Source organism: Rhyacophila brunnea, unplaced genomic scaffold (assembly GCF_057557595.1).
Source record: "Rhyacophila brunnea isolate RB1 unplaced genomic scaffold, BYU_Rbru_1.0 scaffold_2, whole genome shotgun sequence".
Lineage (NCBI taxonomy): Eukaryota > Metazoa > Arthropoda > Insecta > Trichoptera > Rhyacophilidae > Rhyacophila > Rhyacophila brunnea.
In genome coordinates this window covers 56221882-56242817 of record NW_028232859.1, presented here as the reverse complement: position 1 = coordinate 56242817, position 20936 = coordinate 56221882, and the positions used below count along the sequence as shown (strand labels likewise).

Genomic DNA, 20936 nt, shown 5'->3' with positions numbered 1-20936 from the left:
ATGTTATATCTTACAAAATCTCATGAAAATATATATATATATATATATGTATATATATATAATATTTTATGCAGTGACATTAATACAAACTATTAGTTTAAATATACAAAGATCACAAGTGATTAAATGTGTAAAAAAAAAACATTCAGTTGGCAAAATTGACAAGTTTTTTAATGAGTTTTTATTACTGTTGCCAAAGCCAACGATAATGATCAATAGCCGCATTATTTGTGTCACGCAAATTACTTTTAAAAATATATGATTTTCTATTATTTAAACTATCTCTATATGCATTTCATAATATATTTGTCACGAATGTAATTATTGTCTAGAAATTAAATGGCAATTTCCACAATTGAATAAGTATCGTCATTACGGACATGCATTTATCTTTGAGTAAATAACGTTTATTTTTTCAGATAAGTGAAGTGATAACTTTCAAAGCTATAGATATCCACGAAACAATTTTTTGAAAAAATAAAAAGAAACTAATTTTAAAGTAATATATTAATATATTTCTGTGTTGTCATGTCGTGTTCTTCCATATGCTTTCCTCGGTGCATTGGGCTCATTGCAGAGGCTATTTTTCAGGTATATGAATGCGAAAACCGCTCTCAAGTATGTCAAAAAGGGATGTAGCTAACAGATTAGGTGAAAGCAAAAGTTGCTATGTATAAAAACGTATCCGGAAATTTGTACGTAGACAGTCCACCGCAGGACACTTATTCGTGCGCCGCAGTACGTAAAACATGAGTTCGTGTAACAGTTAATCAAATGACGAGTTCTTCGTTGAACATTTCACCGTGGAGTATATTTGTACGTATGCTACAACATGTGGAGATGTCTTTACTAGGTTAGCTTAGCTTTGGTTGGGGTTAATCTAATTGGAACAGTACTATTTGCAAACTATCGCCGCATTTTGTAAGATACGTACAAATGTATTCCACGGTGAAATTTTCAACGAAGAACTCGTCATTAGATAAAATGTTATACGAACTCATGTTTCACGTACTACGGCGCACGAATAAGTGTACCACGGTGAACTGCATACGTACAACTTACATGTAACCGTATAAAAAGGCGGGGAAAGTGTATAATATACTATAGTATTATAATACTGTGTCAGTTGCGACGACATCTGTTAAGAATGGCTTTTGAAACGAGCCCGAAACGTCGAGGAAATAAGGAAGAAGGACACTTTGATGGAAACCCAAAAATTATATTACAATAAAAAACAACTAGGTACTTATAAAAATATTTTTATTATATTATATCAGTTTTTGTATAAGCAACATGTGCAAATTATTTGTATTTAGGAAATGGATTTAATTGGTTTTGATTGTAAGATAAACTATGGTTTTAAATCAGATTTACTATGATTTTGAAATTAAACATTGGTATCAAAAATTGCTCTTTTATTGTTGTATTGTGAATATCTACATGTAGGTACGGAATGTATTTTATTACTCATACTTGGTTGGTCGCTCAAAAATATCTGATGTTCAATCGGATTTAACTACATATATTTTATATATATATATATATTATCTAATACATCAAGTAATAATTTTCGAAAAAGGTAAGCTCTATCACTAAGTGCCTACCAACATTTTAACTTTTAGTTTATACAATATATGAATTAATCATCGTCAATACTATGTAGTCATAGAAAGGTTGTTTTGATAAAAATAACTATGTAACAGTTGGTAAAAGAGGTGGAAATTTGTCATGTAAAAATTTTAAGGATTGTAAACCAATTAGTATTTAAAATATTGTTAGTTCGGGTCGTACTGCCACTTTTCATGGCAGAATATACACCTCTGAAGCCATGGAATATATATTATTTTACAACGTTTTTAATAGGTCGTATTCTTATTTGTCCAGTGATTGTTTATCCGGTACAAATCTTACAATCGATTTATAATTAACTTCCCGACTAGCTAGACATTTGAAACTTTTAGAATATATCAGAACACGATGCCGATGCATTTTTTTAATACTTTTAGCCATCTTTAAGTAGAATTGAATTCATTTTCACTTAATTCTGTTTTGTATGAAAAGTTATTTCGGAAGAAATCCGTAATCCAATCCACAATTATTGGTTGCTAGGGATCTGGGGTCCTAGCAACTAAATTATTAATATATACGTGGGTTATTATGGAAATCAATATTATGAAATGTCAAAATGACATTTCAGTATTATTTCTATCAAGTACATTTTTTTTGATCGTTTAAATTAGTCAAGTCAAGTTTATATGATTCAACAGAAAATTTTAAAACGTTGTATATAAAAAGTTCTTTTTATCTTGCAATTATTTCAATATGTGTTTGGATTTGTAGCATAATCGTTATAAGCTCAAATGATTGACAATCTTTCTCGGTCACTCATATGAATGTCTGGTAATGTGATCCAAAAGGTAATAAATGCTCAAGTTGGTCCAATTAACTGTTGGGTTTATCGGGTTGTCCGGCCTGGCAACTATAATAGTATTAAAAAAATACATCTTATTGCGGACGTCAAGATCGCTTTACATGGTTAGTAAGTATTATTATTTAGCTTTGTTTTTCTTTCTCGCATGGGAACTTTTTATTTTAAAAAGTCTCAGTAAACTCAGTCAAATCACACTTGAGTGCGTGGTGACCTCAGTCTTAGGTATCTGCTCCTGAAGGTATCTCCCAACAAAGGGTCTCGTGATACGCTCGATTAAGATCGAGTGTCATACGGGGTGGGTTGGTTTGAGGGTAACTATTAGGTAGCTACCCAAATCCGTTAAAAAAACCTCCAGGGCGCGATGTGAATTATAGTGTACATTACAGTATCAAACAGTCTGTTGTTTTTATTTGTTTAATACAATTTAATATTGATCGAATACATTGTAAATGGTGCAGCATAAAAGCATTGTTTATATATTATGTATATATATAATATGCAGCCAAACTGTTTGGCGCAAAGTTAGCCGGGAGTGTTGCGTTTTGTCTATATTGAAATTCGTGTTCCCGTTGAAATATAAAGTTGACTGCAGAATAACCTGACATGTAGCATGCCATTGCAGTATTTCGCAAACCTCTGCACGAAACTTAACTATTAGCATTATTAAAGCTTGTAGGTACCACGTTTTAGTTTGTTTTATTTTGTTACCTACCTCAAATACCTCAGTGCTAAAACTATATTTGTACAACAAAGTTACGTATTAATTAATTTTTGCCATACAAATACGGTTATTAGTATTTGTCAAAGATAAAAAAAATCGTCTACACAGGTGGAGCTTTCTATTATTATCATAGGGCAGTACTTATCACTAGCCGCCAGTCCTTACTGACAGCCATGCTATCCAGCATTCTCCTTGGTGGTTGGATACTGCCCTTTCTTACAACATTACCTGCGTATAGGAGCTTACAAAGTTTATGAAATACATTTTCTTGTATGGGATTATAAATCCTAGGTTATGTCGTATACGTCAATCGCCTACTTCTAGTACAGGCCCATAAATTATAATAGTATTCAGCACATTTCTCTCAAATACATCAAGCGTATGCTCATTAGCCTTGGTGAAAATCCAACACTTTGATACGTATGTAAAATAAATATTGATATAGGTATGTATTGATGTTGTACAAAAATGAAAATTTTTTGCATGATTAGAGAGGATACTTTATATTATGAAAATAAAAATTGGTTTATTAATGATTAAATTAACCGAAATTCACTTTGCACTGCTTTGCTATGATTTTTTTTGTTTGATTCAGAGCGTTGGAGCGGAGCTCGGAGCAGGAGCACGGAGCACTGGAGCAATGGGATTTTACCCGGAGCACCGAAAATTTGTAGTCTTTTACTGCTTCGGATATTTTTTTTTATTATTAAATTTTCCATTAAATCCAATGAAAATATGCATCACTGGAATTATTTGAAATAGGGCAATACTGCCGAGTGATAAATAGCCTCATTTTTTTTTTAAAAGAAGATACATATAATGGGAGACGATTTGCTGTCGATAATTTTGTTTTTTTAAATTATTAATGAAAATGACGATTATTTTAAAACTACTTATTTTTTTAACATTTGTCTACATATAATACTTTTTACCCGGAGCGGAGCAGACCCTGGAGTGGAACCGGAGCAAGTACTAGGTCTCGGAGCGGAGTAACTCAAAAAAGGGTCCGCTCCAACGCTCGCGTTTTATTTACAAGCAATGGTATCAACGCAGAGAAAATACAAATGTTTGCTATTTACAATTTTAATATTTCAAAATCACACTTAAATTGCCGTTAAATATTGTAATGTAAAAATATAATATAATTCTCACCAGCTATAAGTCCAAAGTAATCTTTGTCATATTGTCAATATACTGTATTATTTCTTTGTTAAGTATATATGAACGTGAATATGTTACGTCCGTGAGTTAATCTAAAAACACAACTTTTTCAATTGACCCAAAAAAACGTCACTCTGATATTATTCACGCCCACAATTCGTTTATTCACGTAACTTGGTTCGGATTAACATGACAGCAATTTCAATTATATTCATAAAAATAATATCGCATTTTTCATCGACTAAAAAATGCGATATTCGAATATGTCGATTTAGCTGTTGGAGTCAGATAATAAATGTAGAATATATTTTTGATTGTATAAGTTGATAGGTTTATCTCAAGCACTTATAATGGTAAATATCAGTTTTACTCGTATTTAATTGATTGACGGTAAATTACCATATTTACGCATAATCTGACGCGATACCTACTCAGTTTACAATATATTAACATTTTTTTTTTTACAATAAATAGTAATTATTACTGAAAAAAATATCGTATGTTTTTTTTACGGATGCAAATTTGAACCCATGCAATTGAGTCTTTACTACTTATCCGTGTTGTGTGTATATAATATATCATATAAAATGATATAAATAGAAGATAGTGTCAAACATAGTTACCTATGTAGCTCAATTTGGGAAGCGCTTCAGTGAGTATTAAAAAGCCAATAGTTAAAATTTGTCATAATTAAGAATAACTCCTTTAGAATAGTGGTCTATGTGCATGGACACGTTACCTGAGATATGCAGGTTCGATTCCTGCGGGGTGTCTTACTTTTTTCAAAACGATTATTTTCTATTGGTTATATATTTTTTGATTATATAGTGTTTTCAAAATTATTTATGTTCAATAGTGACCTGGTTTAATGTTCCATTGCCTGAACTGATGGTAATTAAACACACATTAGAGCACACATAAATCCACAAAAATATTAGTACCTTTGAATCAACATCCGTAACATTCTGGATATTTTATTTAGTAATTAAACATCCGGCGCAATACTAATAATTATACTGAAACATCCTAGCCTTATCCTATCATTACATGTCCGGTTAGTGTCAATATTAATATTGTAACATATTAATAATAACCAAGCTTAATATAATTTATAAATCCGGTTATCACTTGGTATTTTTAGTTTTTATTATATATTATCTTTCGCTCACTTAGTGAGCTTTTTCGAGAATACATACACTTGTTGTAGACTGGTGATGGAAGTTTGGTAACTATGAATCTAACGGAGAATAGTGAAAGGGAAAATTCTGACGCCTCAAAACGAGAGAAATTTGGCTACGAGAAGAAAAATTCAGCCAGAAACCCATACACCAACCCGCCCAGATATAGTGGTATGATACGTCCAAATACTCTCTTATAATAACAGTGAATCAACCTCGGTTGATGATGATAATCAATACTTGAAAAATTTCACCAAGTGAGTGAAGCACATGTCGTCGAACCAATATTTTAACGTACACAGCTTAAGAATGTAGTGTATAAATCTACAAACTGCCATGTTGTTGTCTATGGTCATTGATAGACCATAAATAACTACGCAAAAACGGAAAATAAAACGGTTGCATCTCGACCGTCCTAGAATAATTGCATTTTGGCCTTACAACAATGTAGTCGACAACGTGTCCTTGTCCCGCGTCTCAATTAATCTAAATTTCAAATTATAATGTAAATATTCCAACTCAATCAATATAAATGTGACAGTCATTCCATCGTGCCGTGTATAATCAAACTTTGTATCACAATATAAAACCATGAAAATACCATCTCTGTGTGTCATCCGCAACAATCAGAACAGATATTCACAAGATCAGGGACTACCATGCATTTTCCTATTACCCCCGATAGTAGTTATGATGTGTAATGAAAGTAAACAATTTATTACAATATACCCTCCTAACTATGCAATATTTCCCTGTCACTGACTAGCCATTAAAATGCAGAGCTTTTATGCAAAAACTTTTTTTTATTGTTTAACTCAGTTCTAAAATGCATAACCCTAAAATAATTATTCGTACTGTGGAGAATGTGGGGTAGTTAAAGAAACGGATTAAAAGTGCTGGGGTTTGTTAGCACGGAATTTGTTTTATTTAAGTTAGCGCTAACGACCTCTCTGTTGTTTGTATGCTGTAATCCTTTTATAATAGCTTAAATTCAGAAAATGCATGTGAGCTTTTTACCAGGCGTACATAGCTTACTATTTACGTTCCCATAAAAGTAGAACAAAAACACCTAACGTTAGTGGTAGGAATGTGAACTAATTTTAAATTAGCAGCTGCAGTTTTTATTCCTATGCAAAAAGAATATATAAAAATACGACTATTTTGTATCTAGTTAAAAACTGTACCTACATAAATTCCTAAGTATTTTTTAGTATTCATATTTACAAGAAAACTCTTTACTAAATTCATTTAAAACATAACACTTAGGTTAATTTTTATGTTATTTTAATAATTACCTACCATATTAATATTTAAGTATCTGGGTGTTTACAAATGCATTTCTATAAAACGGACTTACTTTTTAGTATTGTAAAAGTAAGCCATTTTAAAACAGGCCAAAAAGCCTAATTATATTATTAGTATATTAGTAACAATAAGACAATCACAGAAAATTTTGATAAAATCACATTATTGTATTGTGACCTTATCGGATACCCAACCTGAAGCCCCCCGGATGGAAACCCAGTGTCTTACGTGTGGCTCTCACATCATGAAGCAGCCCCCCTACCCATTTATAATGTTATAAACGGTGTGGTGTTCTACAGTAGTATTCCCAAATGATATTTTTAAGTAATATTAAATTAGGGGTATTCCGTATAATGAAGAAGCACTAATCGCGACCCCTTTTCATGGTATCCAAGTAACATGTGACCCTTAGCCGTTTTGAATAAATATTCAAATATATTATATTCAGTCAGGAAACACACATCAAATTGCATCGTACAGCTTTATATTTCAAAAATGTTATATTCTTTAAGTTACTAAAATATGTGAGGGTTTTTTTTTAAACTAAGAGAACAAATTTGTGTTATGTGTTTATGTCACTTAACTGGTCGACCTGCTACGCCAGTCCCCCCCCAAGCCCGGGACCCCAGGATAGAGTCCTGTCACCCACCCGTCTTGTGGGGGCCATGGTTGTATATATATTGGGCGACGAGGACTGCCTTTTAGATTAGCACAATAGCTTCGTCTTAAAGGAGAAAGATTTGTTCAAAGTATTTTTTATGATAAGCTTTATCATTCATTATTAACGACTAATATGTAAATAATTATTATTAACATATTGTAATTTTTTGTGTATATTATGACATATACACAATAGCCATGACCTATTCTGGATCAGAACTGTTTACTGGAGTCAAGCCTATCAGGCACCTTTAGCGAGAGGTGCAAGACTAGTCAATGTGCTCCCTAAAGCCATAGACATTTTCAATGATGTACTTTGCATTACTTGTATATTAAATAATTGCTTAGGTTTTTTTTTAATTTCTTCTTCTCTCTTGTGTTATATTATGTTATAATGTACATATCATGTTGTGGACGTCCTGAATTTTGTTATGTCCACAATGTTTTGTTTTCTAAATGAATAAATGGTAGAATTATACAACAGTAATAGCGTTTCATATGCGTACTTTACGTAAACACTCTAGATTATATTTTCGGTAAATATAATAAGCTATTGAATATACGAGATTTTTTTTAAATCGTGCGTTTATTTTATAGCGATGCCTAATTTAAAATAAAACGAGACAAGTAATTTTATTCCAAAGAGGCTCGCGTAAAACCAAAATGAACTGACTGAATTTACATCTTATAATTGAAAATTAGGCCAATGTCTTCTCGGATTTCTTTTTTTCCCCACAATCAAAATTACATTCAATTTCTATCATCTAACTTTTCAAATTTTCGCTCTTAAGCGAACAAAGTCAATTGTAATTATTGTAACCTAAATTTCTTTTTTTTTTGTCAAACATTGGTTGTTAAATAAATTGGTCGCATATTTTTTTGATAGGTTACAAAAATGAATAATAGCGATCCTTTGGTATTTATCGTTCTCAACAAAAGACGTATTTTTAATATTACGGAGTTTTTTCTTTTATTTTGTTTATTTCTTTACGTTCTTAAAAATGATTAAATATCATACAATTGCAGAATGTTTCTATGGTGATATTAAAACGTCTTGACATCTTTCACTTTTTATCTTTGTGGAAACAAAAGCGTTTAAAAAAAATACTCTTTAGAACGAAAGGACAGAGTATTAATCACGCTTCATATTATGTTATTAGCTGTTTGACGTTGAAAAACTTGGAGTCGTAGATTAAATGATTAAATTTACTGCCAAAATCTAAAAAAATATGTTTTGTTTACTTTTATGTATCTTCATAGAAATGCGCTGAAGGACAAAGCCATCTTCAGTGCTGCATGCATTCACGTCGAAATTTTTGATTTAAGTTGTTCATGTGAAAACAGTCTGGTATCGTATTTATTTTTTCTAAAATGATTTTTTTCTAGTGATATACATTCAAATTATATATATTTAATAAACATACGTAAATAATAATCTTATAATCTCATTAAACCGTATAAAAATATTACCTATTTTTTTTCTTCTTCTTTATAGCACTACAGCAGGACATGGGGCCCAATTGCAGTAGTGTAGTGAAACAGTTGTGTAGTAATAGAAGTGAAATAATCACAAACACCCAGGCTTTGATAAGATCATATAAATATATTGTGACCTCACCGGGAATCGAACCCGGAGCCACGGATGAAAGGCCAGCGCCTTACGCACTGGACTACCAGGACCGCCATTCTTCTTTCTTTCAACATTGATTTTATTATTAATTTATTAAAATACGTATTATAGAAACTTTTTTTTCTTATTGTAGGGGTGATTGATTAAAGATTTTCGTGAAGAAGCCTCGTTAGTATTTCTTGAAGTATTGTCATAACATCTTCTCAACTTTCAAATCCAAAAGAACTTTTTTTCACCAGACTATAAAACAATAAGTGTTATTTTGTTTTATATTGAAGTTTGAAATTCAAAAATAAAAACAAATTATAAACTAGATTCCTGATTTTTATGAGATTTGCAAATTTTCAATCGATGGACAGAAAATTTGGAAGGATTTTTTGGATTTATTTTTTAAATGATTAGTCATGCTACGGATGCAATAATCATAACTAGAGGCAGCATTCAATAGCACTAGGGTTATTGATTACAATACCAGTATTTCAAAACCGGTATTCCAGTATTTATCAATACCAGTTTCAAAAATCCAAAATACCGGAACTTTTGGTATTAAGAAACTACACTCGTATACATTTTTGAAAATGCACATAATTATATTAATTAAATCATACAGAAGTAAAATAATAATAAAACAAAATCCATTAAAGACACATATTTATAAAATTGTCGCAGTAATATTATTTTTAAATAGAAAACATCCATGATAAATATTGAATTATTCTATAATAAAATTATTTATGGCTGTACAAGCATTGAATTAAATAAGCTTTTCCTGCAGCCGTACTAAGTTTAACTTAATTAACTAGCCTTTTTGAGGGCTTTAGTTAAAATTATCAATATATTCATTTTATTTGTAAAAATTACCAGTTTTACAATAATATTATGAACAATATATTTTTTTTAATGTAGATAGGTAGGTTTTTGCTATAAAATAATGTTTTGAAGAGATATCAATAGCTATATTTACTGACTAAGTGTTTCTGTTTTTTTGTGTTTTATCGAATACGGGTATTCAACAAGAAATACCGAAAAACCGGTATTGATTTTTCATTCGATATTGCAATCCCTAAGTAGGGTATTCAATAAAAAATATTTTTGACCAAAACGGAATTTACGACTGAATGTCAAAGATACATCAACGCAATTATGTCATATTATTATTAAGTATAAAATGTTGATTGACTATGAAATATTAGGTATTTTATATTAGGAAAAAATTACATATATTATATATAACATTGTTGCACCATGTTATTTGTTTTCGCCAATCACAGTATCTCTCAAAATTCTGAGACTGCGAATTCTATCTTGATAATGGTAATCCTTTATGGTGTCAATGTATCCTTTAATGGCCATCATTCTTTATGTTTACACCAAAATAAAATACAAAAACGTGCTGTGATTTCTTTACTAATATAAAAATAAAACATGCCATATATACAGTATTACAATTCATATTATAAATCACGATACTTTGGAACGAATGAATTAGGATTTCTACATACATATTATGTACTACTAATTTTGTCTGGAGAAAATACAATGACAATAATTACGTATTGTCAATATTCACGAATTCTCAACGACGTGTTCTATGTTTCTGTCATTCGTTTTCATTAGACATCGCTGGAATCAATTAACATACTTGTCATAATTTCGTGTCAACTTAGCGTTTTTCATCCCAGTTCTAGCATTTTAATAGACTTGCAGAAAACGCATCTGGTATATGACTTTAAATCTAGCAATTTTCGACACAGAAAAAAGTTCTTTAAAATCAACATGCTGGTCATGTCTGCATTTATATTAACAAAACTATGATATTTAAGTAATTAATAAACTATATTACATCAGCTTTGTAAAATAAATATATAATTATTTTATCACTGTTGTCATGAAAACAGTTCATAAATAGGTAGGTTCACAATAAGTATAGATCAAGTCCATCAAAATGGATCTTGAGATATTTGGACCTAAAGTTAAAACTCCTTTTGTAGAATTCAGGAATGTTTTCACTGTATATACTTACAATATTTTGATAGTACATGGATCAATTTAAATAAATAGTCGAAACATAAAGTATATTAAGGCTTTATTAATATTAGTTAATTAATGTTAGCAAGAATCTCTTTATACTGCTGAAGGAACTGTCAAAATGGACATGATTCACATTCAATTTGGTGTCTTATCAATACTGGTATTGTCATTTTATGCGTTGTAAAAAATTGTAGAGCCACGATTGTGAATTAACACATAATAATATATAAATCTGTTTCATCTAGCCACTGAAATAAAAAAAAATCGATTTTGAAAAAGAAAATTTTATCGACAATAATTGGTAACACCCAGTGCTCGAAACGGACCGGAACGCACCGGAGCGCCGTTCCGGTTCGTGCAATCGGTAAAGTTATCGCTCCGTCTCGTGGAAAAAATAATTTGACCGTCTGAGCTAGATAGGCCATATCGTCGTTGAAACTAGAAAATTGTGTAACTCCGTTTTGATCGAAAATTGACTTTGAATGCCATCTAGTGGCCGTTGATAATATCTATCTGTCTTGCAAATTTTGTAATTCCAGAAAAATTGTATCATTGTTAAATCATGGATGATTTCACTCCAAAACCATACATTTGTATAGGAAACCATAATGTTTTTTGTCTCTCCTGTAAAGTAGTGTTTTTGGAGTTACACAATTTTCTAGTTTCAACGACGATATAAAAAAAAAATTAACACACTTATTTTCATAAAATTTGATGACTATGTTAATATTTTCAGAAAATGGTCAAGCGCTCCGGTTCGTAAAGTCTTCCATTTCGAGTGCTGGTAACACCATTCGTGATTCCGTACAATCAATTGTTAACAACCGCAAAAACTAATTTATTTCTACATGTACACTAAGTAACTTAGCCTTGTTAAAGATATAAGGTAGTTCTTTCTCGATATGGGAAAGTAGGGTTTCCAATATCAGGGATTTATACAGCCTGAGAAAGTTGGTAATATGTAACAAGGTGACAGCATGAACGAACGACAATCGCGTTTTTTGTTTTAGCATTTATTATGAAAAAAAATATATTGCTTATACCGGGAAATATTTTGAATAAAATTGTTAACATTAGAAAAGCATTGGACGGATAGTTGTTGATTAATTTCGCTAAGATGGTATACAGTGAAGGTGGTTAAATTGATAAAGTACACTAGATGCGAGTTCAAGTCCCGCCTAGCATCAATATGTTTTTAAACTAATCTTCCAATTGCCATTGCTTACATCAAGTTAGTTTTGCACCTTGGGAGAACTTAAAACTGATGATCCCGATTTATAAGATAGTAAATTATCAATATGCTGTGTAGCTTGGTATCCATATGAAATATTATGATCTATAAAACTATTATTAATAGATTGATATGCGTCAACAAACAATGACATGAAATTTATGATGTCGATTATAGCATGGAATTAATAAATGTAACACGTCATATTTACGCAATGACACCATTAATTTAATAAAGTCAAAAAGGCGATGATAGCGGAGAGAATTTTTTAGTATATTCGAATCACCAGCCACTAAGCGATGCATTAAGGGTTTTCTAGCCCTAACTCCAGTTTAAGTCGTTTTTCTGCATTGTGAAAATATTATTCAACACTTTTTTCCCTTTACTCCGTTTTTCTCTCTACTACCAGACACATTTCAACACCAATTAAGCGAGCATATACTGATGAATACTCAAGGGTACTAAACGTCCACAGGGACGATTTAAAACCCGCTGGATAGACGAACTCATAAAGTTCGGTGCATGTACGTGACAGAAAAAAACTAGGAAACGAGACGAGTGGAGGGAGCTAGGGAAAGCCTTCATCTAGCAGTGGGTGCACTCCGGCGTTTGATGATAATGATACCGATGAATAACGAATATTATGCACACTTCAAAGTGTTGCAGGAGAAACCTCCCTGATTTTTTAAAATTTTAATTGCCTTGATTTTACATTAAGCGGTCTGCATATTGTATTGGTTGGACAGCGGTACCACTGAGCAATGGTTTTTGTACCATTTTTTATCTACCCTTTCATTAGTTCATTTTTCTTAAGTATTTGTAACTGTCATTGTGCGATGTATAAGGCCATGTTTAATTAGGCATGTTTATTGCCAAGGACGGGGTGGGGTGGCCAGGTAGCAAACCCTCAGAGTGGGGAACGGAGCCTTACGAGTATATTATATAATAATACTTATATATATTTAAATTTTAAAAACAAACCATTGTGTTCATAACAAATCGGAATGCAGGACGTTCATAGCGTTACAATTTAATTTAAAAATAACTGGTTGTATTCAAACAAGATAAATAACAATATTTAGTAATCACATCCCTCGAAAAAGAGAAAAAAAATATATAAATAATGTTACACAATGGAATAATTTTTCAAAAACAAAATACACGTCATATAACTGAAATATTTTCTATGCCTTTGGGGAGTGCATTGACTAGTCTTCGCTCCTTCGCTAATCTTCGCTAGTCACCCTTCGCTAATCGTGCGTGATCAGGCTGACACAAGGAAACAAATAATTGACGGGAGCATATAAAATCAAATTCTCCAGGACGTCAGGATTGGAAACCTTTTAAATGTCTTAAGAGCAGAAGTAACCTACGAGCTTCAAGAGAGTGAAAACCGAGCATGCGTTGAAGGAAAGCAGTCTTAAAATAATCGTTCACGTTAAGGATCGCTTGTCGCGTGATACTTACTTGCACATAGATCTGTACTAGTAAAAAAATAATGAAGAATCAAAAACTATGCCAAGATCTTTCACCTCGGACAATATATAGTTCTGCGTAGTAACAAAACCAGATAAATACATTGATTCGGTTACAATGTAAAGGGTCAAATGTAAAGCATTCACTAACCCAGTGTCCAAGGAAATGTTAACGGTAAACGTAACAGAGGTGACGTCACATTTTGTGATTATTTTTTCTCTGTTTCCAATATTCTTTGCTTTGTAGAGATTTTGTATATAACTCTACAATTGTCATGTTGTTGTATATGGTCATTTATAGACCATAGACAATAACGCAACGGAAATGGAACAGTTTGACCCTAGCTAGGAACCCCTTACAACTAATAATGTTATCGAAATAACTTTTCATACAAAACAGAATTAACTAAAAATGAATTCAATTCTACTTAAAGATGGCTAAGAGTATTTAAAAAATGCATTGGCATCGTGTTCTGATATATTTTAAAAGTTTCAAATGTCTAGCTAGTCGGGAAGTTAGTTAAAAATCGATTGCAAGATTTGTACTGGACAAACAACCACCGGACAAATAAGAATACGACCTAAGAAAACGTTCTAAAATGTAATCATATGTTGTTAGTACATGTCTTGAAAGTAATAATGTCTTATGTAGACAACATGTTTATTTAAATAAATATACATAGGTTGTATATAGTATATTGTATATAGGTATAAAGAGATGATGACTCGTAAAAAATACGTATTTATTTACACACATTTTCTTTAGATTCGTTTGCTAATACAAAACGTTCGCTTGTATTTTTTTTCATTTAATGGCTTATATAATAAAATGAAAAGACTTTTTATCCGATGTGCCGAGTATTTTCACTGTATGGTATTTTTCCTTTTTTAATTAAAGATAATCGCAACAGGATTCCGTTATCTGTTCCATTCTCTCGTACAAATACCTAAGTAATTAAAATGCTTTTGATTATAACACAATAAACAACTGAAAATAGTTTTATTTGCTTATCATAATAGCGCCTGTACATGTGCATGGATTTACTGGCGGCAATAGTACGTATTTTAAGCTATCGTGAAAATAATTGTTTACACGTAAAAGTGCTATCTCTCCAATCTCATTCTTCAAAAGTGAGCGAGACGCGATGTTTTCATTTTGACAGGTATGTAGTGAGAATCGGTCAACCTGAAAATTCGTTCGTAGTTCGATTTTTGCCGGCAGGTTCGCCACTATCGTTCTACTGCGCAGGCGCAAATCGAAAAAATCTTACTGTCGCATGAAAATTTAGAAGCTTCCAAAGTTTTTTTATTTATGTATGCAATCTTGCCAACTGCAGGATAATACATGTTTAGCCATATATTTTTAATTTTTATATAATTTTCAAATAATGCGCTCATGATATTTTAGCTCTGTTTTCTAGATAAGTGTTTATTCAATATCTTTAGATATAAGGGAACAGTTAATAGTACCTAATTATATTTTAATTCTACAAATTACCGTTCTGAATGGTTAATCTGTTAGGTAGTTGAAAACCCCGCGCGAATGTCTGTCATTTTAAAATATTATATTTTTTACGCAACAGTAAAGCTTTTCAATTTGAAAATCTACCGTAGCCAAGAATAATATTATGAAAACGAAAAACCGCAGGACACTATCAAACCAGTAGTGTGTATGGCGAAAGTGATAAATGTCCAAAGGCAAGTTATGTAGGTTATATCGGCCTCCCCTGCGGCTGGCTATCGCGTTAGTTTATTTCAACGTACTGTGGGTGTGTCTGCCATAGCCTGCTCTTTGCCATACGTCACTAACCAAAACCATGTGCTGTTCGTGCCAGCGGAATTACGATATGAATAATTGTAGTTTCCGCAACCTGGGCATGTGTTGCGCTTGCGTTTACGTTTAATATTGTGCCGAGTCGCAAGATGCGGCAAGAATCCACACCTTGATGTAAGGATATATATATACAAGTGGCGAAGGGTAAAGGTAGGCTAGTAAGATCCGCCATAAATAGTGCACACTAAACTTTGTCAGTCATACATATTTGTTTACATTGAACTAAGCCTACAATTTACAGATGGTGTTGGTTAGTTTTTAAAATTCAATTAAGCCCTGCGAAACCAAGCCATAATAGATAACAGTAAAAAATAATCGTCTATCTATAAAATATTTAAAATTATACAATTAAATCATACAAAATTTTAGATATTTTATGGATAGAATAAAATTTTGTATATTTAGACAGTGTTTAATGAATTTAAAAAAAATGAACTAACAATATATGCATGTAATACGCATTCCTAATCAAACGACAAACGAAAACAAAAAGTGTGCACAATTATCTCGTATTGCACAAATTATACCAAAACTATTATGGTTTGGATAGGCAGGGCTTAATTGATTTTTAAAAACTAACCAACTCTATCTGTGAATTGTAGTCATAGTTCAATAAAAAGAGATACGCATGACTAACAAAGTTTAATGTGCACTATTTATGTTTGATCTTAACAGCCTACCTCCACATTTCGCTACTGATATATATACTTACCAATATTATATATTATGTCTACTTTTTATCAAAAACCCCCATCTTCATTTTACACTACGCGTATTATGCTGTAAAAATATGTCATGATCAAATAAAGCATTTAAAAAGGTATTGTTTCATTAAAATAACGATTAACGTTAAGTTTTTGTTTATCTTATATAATTGTATTTGTGCACTCCTATTGAGAGCTTTTTCATTCAAACTAGAGTATATGCTTCATAACTTTGTACTCGGGCTCTAGGATGAAAATGATGTAATATATTCTAACAATATATTTTTAAGATATAATATCTATCTCTTTATTTATTACTACATATTATATTAAATACAAGTATATAATATATTTGATCTATTTTTAAGCGAGGTAATCAGGCAAAGAGGCATATCAGTGTAGTAAAAAGTGCAATGTTATAAAACGTATACTATATTAAACAGCAAAATTGGTTCAGAGGTTTTTGATTATTTCAAATACGATATGGAATTACCTTCACAATATATATAATAAAAATAATCGAATTTTTTAAATTCATTTTTTAAAATACATACGACATATTATTATAAGCACTGATTGAGCCTACCGTAAGATATTGTAGTGTATCATACACGAACAACGAAAATATAGTTACTAACGTGTAAAGATTTCGTCTTAATATTAAATTGAGGTTTATTCTTTGAATTAAGTTTTAATAGCTTTCGTTCAATATTTAATCGATGTTTTAATTGCTATTCTTATAAATAACATATTTGTACTAGTAGGTGTGGCAACATCTGAGCATTCGATCATATCCAAGGAGAATCTCTATTTGATAAGACATATACTCAAAAGTGCGAGAGATTAAGGATTCAAAATCCCTTTTCATTACCATCACAGAATATTTCAAACTTCGATTAAATTAATGGGAGAAAGATAAATACCCATATATTTTACAAAGGATTGAACCCTTGAAGTTTAGTTAAAAATATTTAGTTTCTGAATTCTGGAAAAATACAAACTGACAGTGAAACAACAGTTTCCATGTATGAAGAAGAAATAAATTCTTCTACTAATAACAAGTGAATGGTTCAAAATTCAAAAAAGGATCTAATCATCAATATTACAAGTAGCCCGACACGCATCGACACGGATATACAAAAGTAATATTCTCTTTGACAAGCAAAATATCTCACTTAAATACACAACATAATTGTTATATTATATTATGAGTTTTAAAATATAATAATAGATGCGTAAGTATTCTTCAGTATGCTCCGAAAATGTTTTAGTTTTAATAATCGCCAGTGACTTCAAATAAGATGGAAGTTTTGCACTAAGCCATCGATATGTATTAGCGTGGATCAACAAAAATTGTGGCACTACTAGTCAATTTTCGGTAAAACAAATATGTTACTAAATAGATTTAACTATTAATTACAAGAGTAAGTTTTATACGTATGTTTTATATTAGGATACGTCATGTCATGATTATGTTTCTAGAGAGCATTTTAGTGTGCCAAATGTGCCACCATAGTTTGCATACACATCAAACGCCAATGGCATAATTCTGTATTATTGTGCCTGTGTTTTGGCTAATTCTGTTTATTAATTAACGATTCAAATATGAAAATTCTTTTGTATGATTGTATGAAAGTTGATAGCTGTAATCTCAAAGAGATGCTTTACGTTGCTTGGTTTTTTTATACTGGATGGCGCCCGAGGGTTTGCTGAAAATTGACCACAGCTGACATTAAGTTATATTAAATTGTAATTCCGTGAGCTTTTTAACGGTTATTTAGTCGCATTATTCAAAAATATATGAAATACTCTAGAGTCTAGTCTGTGATAACTAAGTATGTATTTAACGTTATTTGTGTACAATTAAGTTACCAAGTTTTTGTTTGGGTGCCAAAAATCTCTTTAAACCCTGTAAAAACCATTGCCAATATTCACTTTTCGATGAATTTTTTTCTGGAACTAAATCCTCTCTAACCAATAAGGAATATATATTTCTTACAGTGTCATGGCAAAATTCGCATCTCAAGAACGAAACATTAGGAGTTTTATATAATATAACAATCTAACTCAATAATATTGACTTTTTTATTTATATTTATTTTTATTTTAGTGGTTTAGTTTAGTGGACATTAGATTCAAGAGATTTATGCTGTAATGTTAAAATTCAGCACGTCTATCGAATGATATTAAAAGAATTGTTGAATAAAAAAATATTATGTACAATTTTTCGAATATGAAATTCAATTTAACTTCGATATTTTTGAAAATTTCCTCTTAAACTGTTTACTCAATTATTGTTCTATCACATTATCAATTTTCTTAAAAAAAATCTGAGTAAATGGGTACTTTTTATTAAGCTTGTCTAATAATTATCCCCAATATCGATGTCATATGCGTATATCAGTAATCGTAAATTAAACAAAGAAACTCAAATTGAATAGTACACAACTTAAATCCATTAGAATTTAAACAAAGAAACGAATAAAAATTGTAAAATTAAAATATATTTAGTTTTAGATCAATTGTTTGCGGTGGTCAATTTTCCGTAAAGTCCCTTAAGTATCCACTGCCATAACATGGTAGAATATCTGTTTCCCACGTTCAATTGATTCGGGTCATAATATATATCCGGCAATATACTAAAAGGCAGCGTTATAACTCTGTATAAGTATACCCTTGGTCAATATATTCGATAAAGTATTCCTAAGTAAGGAGAGTTAAGAAATTTCCTTAAATTGAAATACTTTTCCAGTGAATTCCTTCGGTTATTATTTACTGGATAAACTATTTTATAGTAAGTTTACATACACATTTTGCTTTCGAGTTTTTATAGTATTTAAAGCACTATTTTTATTAACTCTTTGGAAAAACCGACATAATAATAAATAAATTAGAAAACAACATTTGACCTAGTGGAATTTGAGTTGATGTCTCTTATTTGGGTGATTGTTTTTATTCTTTAAGTTATCGATCTATCTATGAGTAATCTATACTGACTACATTAACAGAGATGCATCAAATTTCGCAATAATTGAAAGGTTAAAAAGCTTTTGTAACAAGTAACATAATTTGATTAAATTAATATAATAATTGTAATATAATATTATATTATAACAGACACCATCAGGAGTTAACCAAAATTATTAATACTGTACTTGCACTTAATTCTTAATTAAAGTATTATTCTGCATTTAGTATGTATCGAATATAATATACATAATTTAAGAATATAGTTCTCGGGTCAAAAAAAATGTGGACTAAAAGAGCTTAAAAAAGCTCTCAGATCTGTTTTTAAATCAAACTCCTGTGAATGAAATATTCTTTAAATCGATGATTCACGAGAATCTAAAATAGCCGACAAATCACGAATGTTTTTTATGAATAATTAACTGACTTTGCAACTTATATCCTCTATTGATCCGTCACTTATCAATTCCATAAGAATAATAATAATAATAATAAAGTGATATTATTATGTATAAAGCCGATTTATTTGCGATTGCAATGTGTAAAGTGTAAACATTTAACACGAGCAAAGTAGATAGTCGGATAGACATATTATGACAATTTCATAATTTTAAATATTTCCGCTAAATCGATTACCACAGGAATATAATTATGTTTCCCATCAACCTAAATACATCAAAATATTGGAATACACTAAATTGTCATTTTCTGAATTTTAATATTAAATAATTTGTACCTGTCTGTGCGCGTAGACAACTGAGCCGAGAAGTTTCCAGGTGCCGCCTCTTCTGTCCATACGAACCATCCGCAGGATCTGGAAGAATCGAAGACCTCGCAGAGCTGACGCTGCAAACACCTGTCCCGAAGAACCCATCCCCAACACCACCAGAGATGCCAAAATCGTTGTGACATCTGTTGAAAGAAATAAATAACAACATTAGTAAATAAATAACAGCCTTAGATATATGTAATAACATTAATATATTGTTTTTATTTAATAAATTTACCGAACGAATTAAACATGGTTATCTCAGAAAACTGCACATAACATCACTAAATTACCTTTTTCAATTTTCTAACGCGATAAATGACTACCACTTTTGAATACTTATGCATATTTTTATGATATTGTTTTTCTTACTAGCGTGCAGTCATGAACGATTTTACAGGATTATTCAACTAAATAACAATGTCAAAGTGTTGCAGTATTGACTGCATATTATCTAGATAACTGGTGGATTATATTTTCCTGCAAATTGGCCAATAAAATACATATTAGAAGTGTGAACTTCTCTTCAAATGAACCTGCAGTACAAATTTACTTGTACCTAACCTAAATAGTAGTCCCTTTTTTGCTCCACTTTCAGATATTCTGGCTTCATCTAGGTATATAGAAAAAGATTTTAATTAACATCTTTATTAAAACCACATATGTATTTCTCAATTTGAATACAATTTTATATAATGGATTTATAGTTAGGTAATATATTTAAACCCATACTAAGACTCAGGTGAGCCGGTTACGCTGATAGATACATGAATCTAGAGCTCTACTTAAAGAACCCCAGATGGCCCATCGGCTGCCTCGTTAACGTTAAGGGGGGACAT

General features: G+C 31.0%; 1 protein-coding gene across 4 annotated transcripts in view; it reads right to left on the bottom strand.

Moving 5' to 3' along the window:
- LOC147072563 (potassium voltage-gated channel subfamily KQT member 1-like) overlaps nt 1-20936 on the bottom strand; it is a 524358-nt gene that overhangs the window by 149366 nt on the left and 354056 nt on the right. For all 4 annotated transcript variants that reach the window (XM_085946963.1, XM_085946961.1, XM_085946962.1 and 1 more), the window contains exon 6: nt 20065-20240. In XM_085946963.1, coding sequence (XP_085803089.1) covers nt 20065-20240 — 176 coding nt within the window. The remainder of the gene's footprint in view (nt 1-20064; nt 20241-20936) is intronic.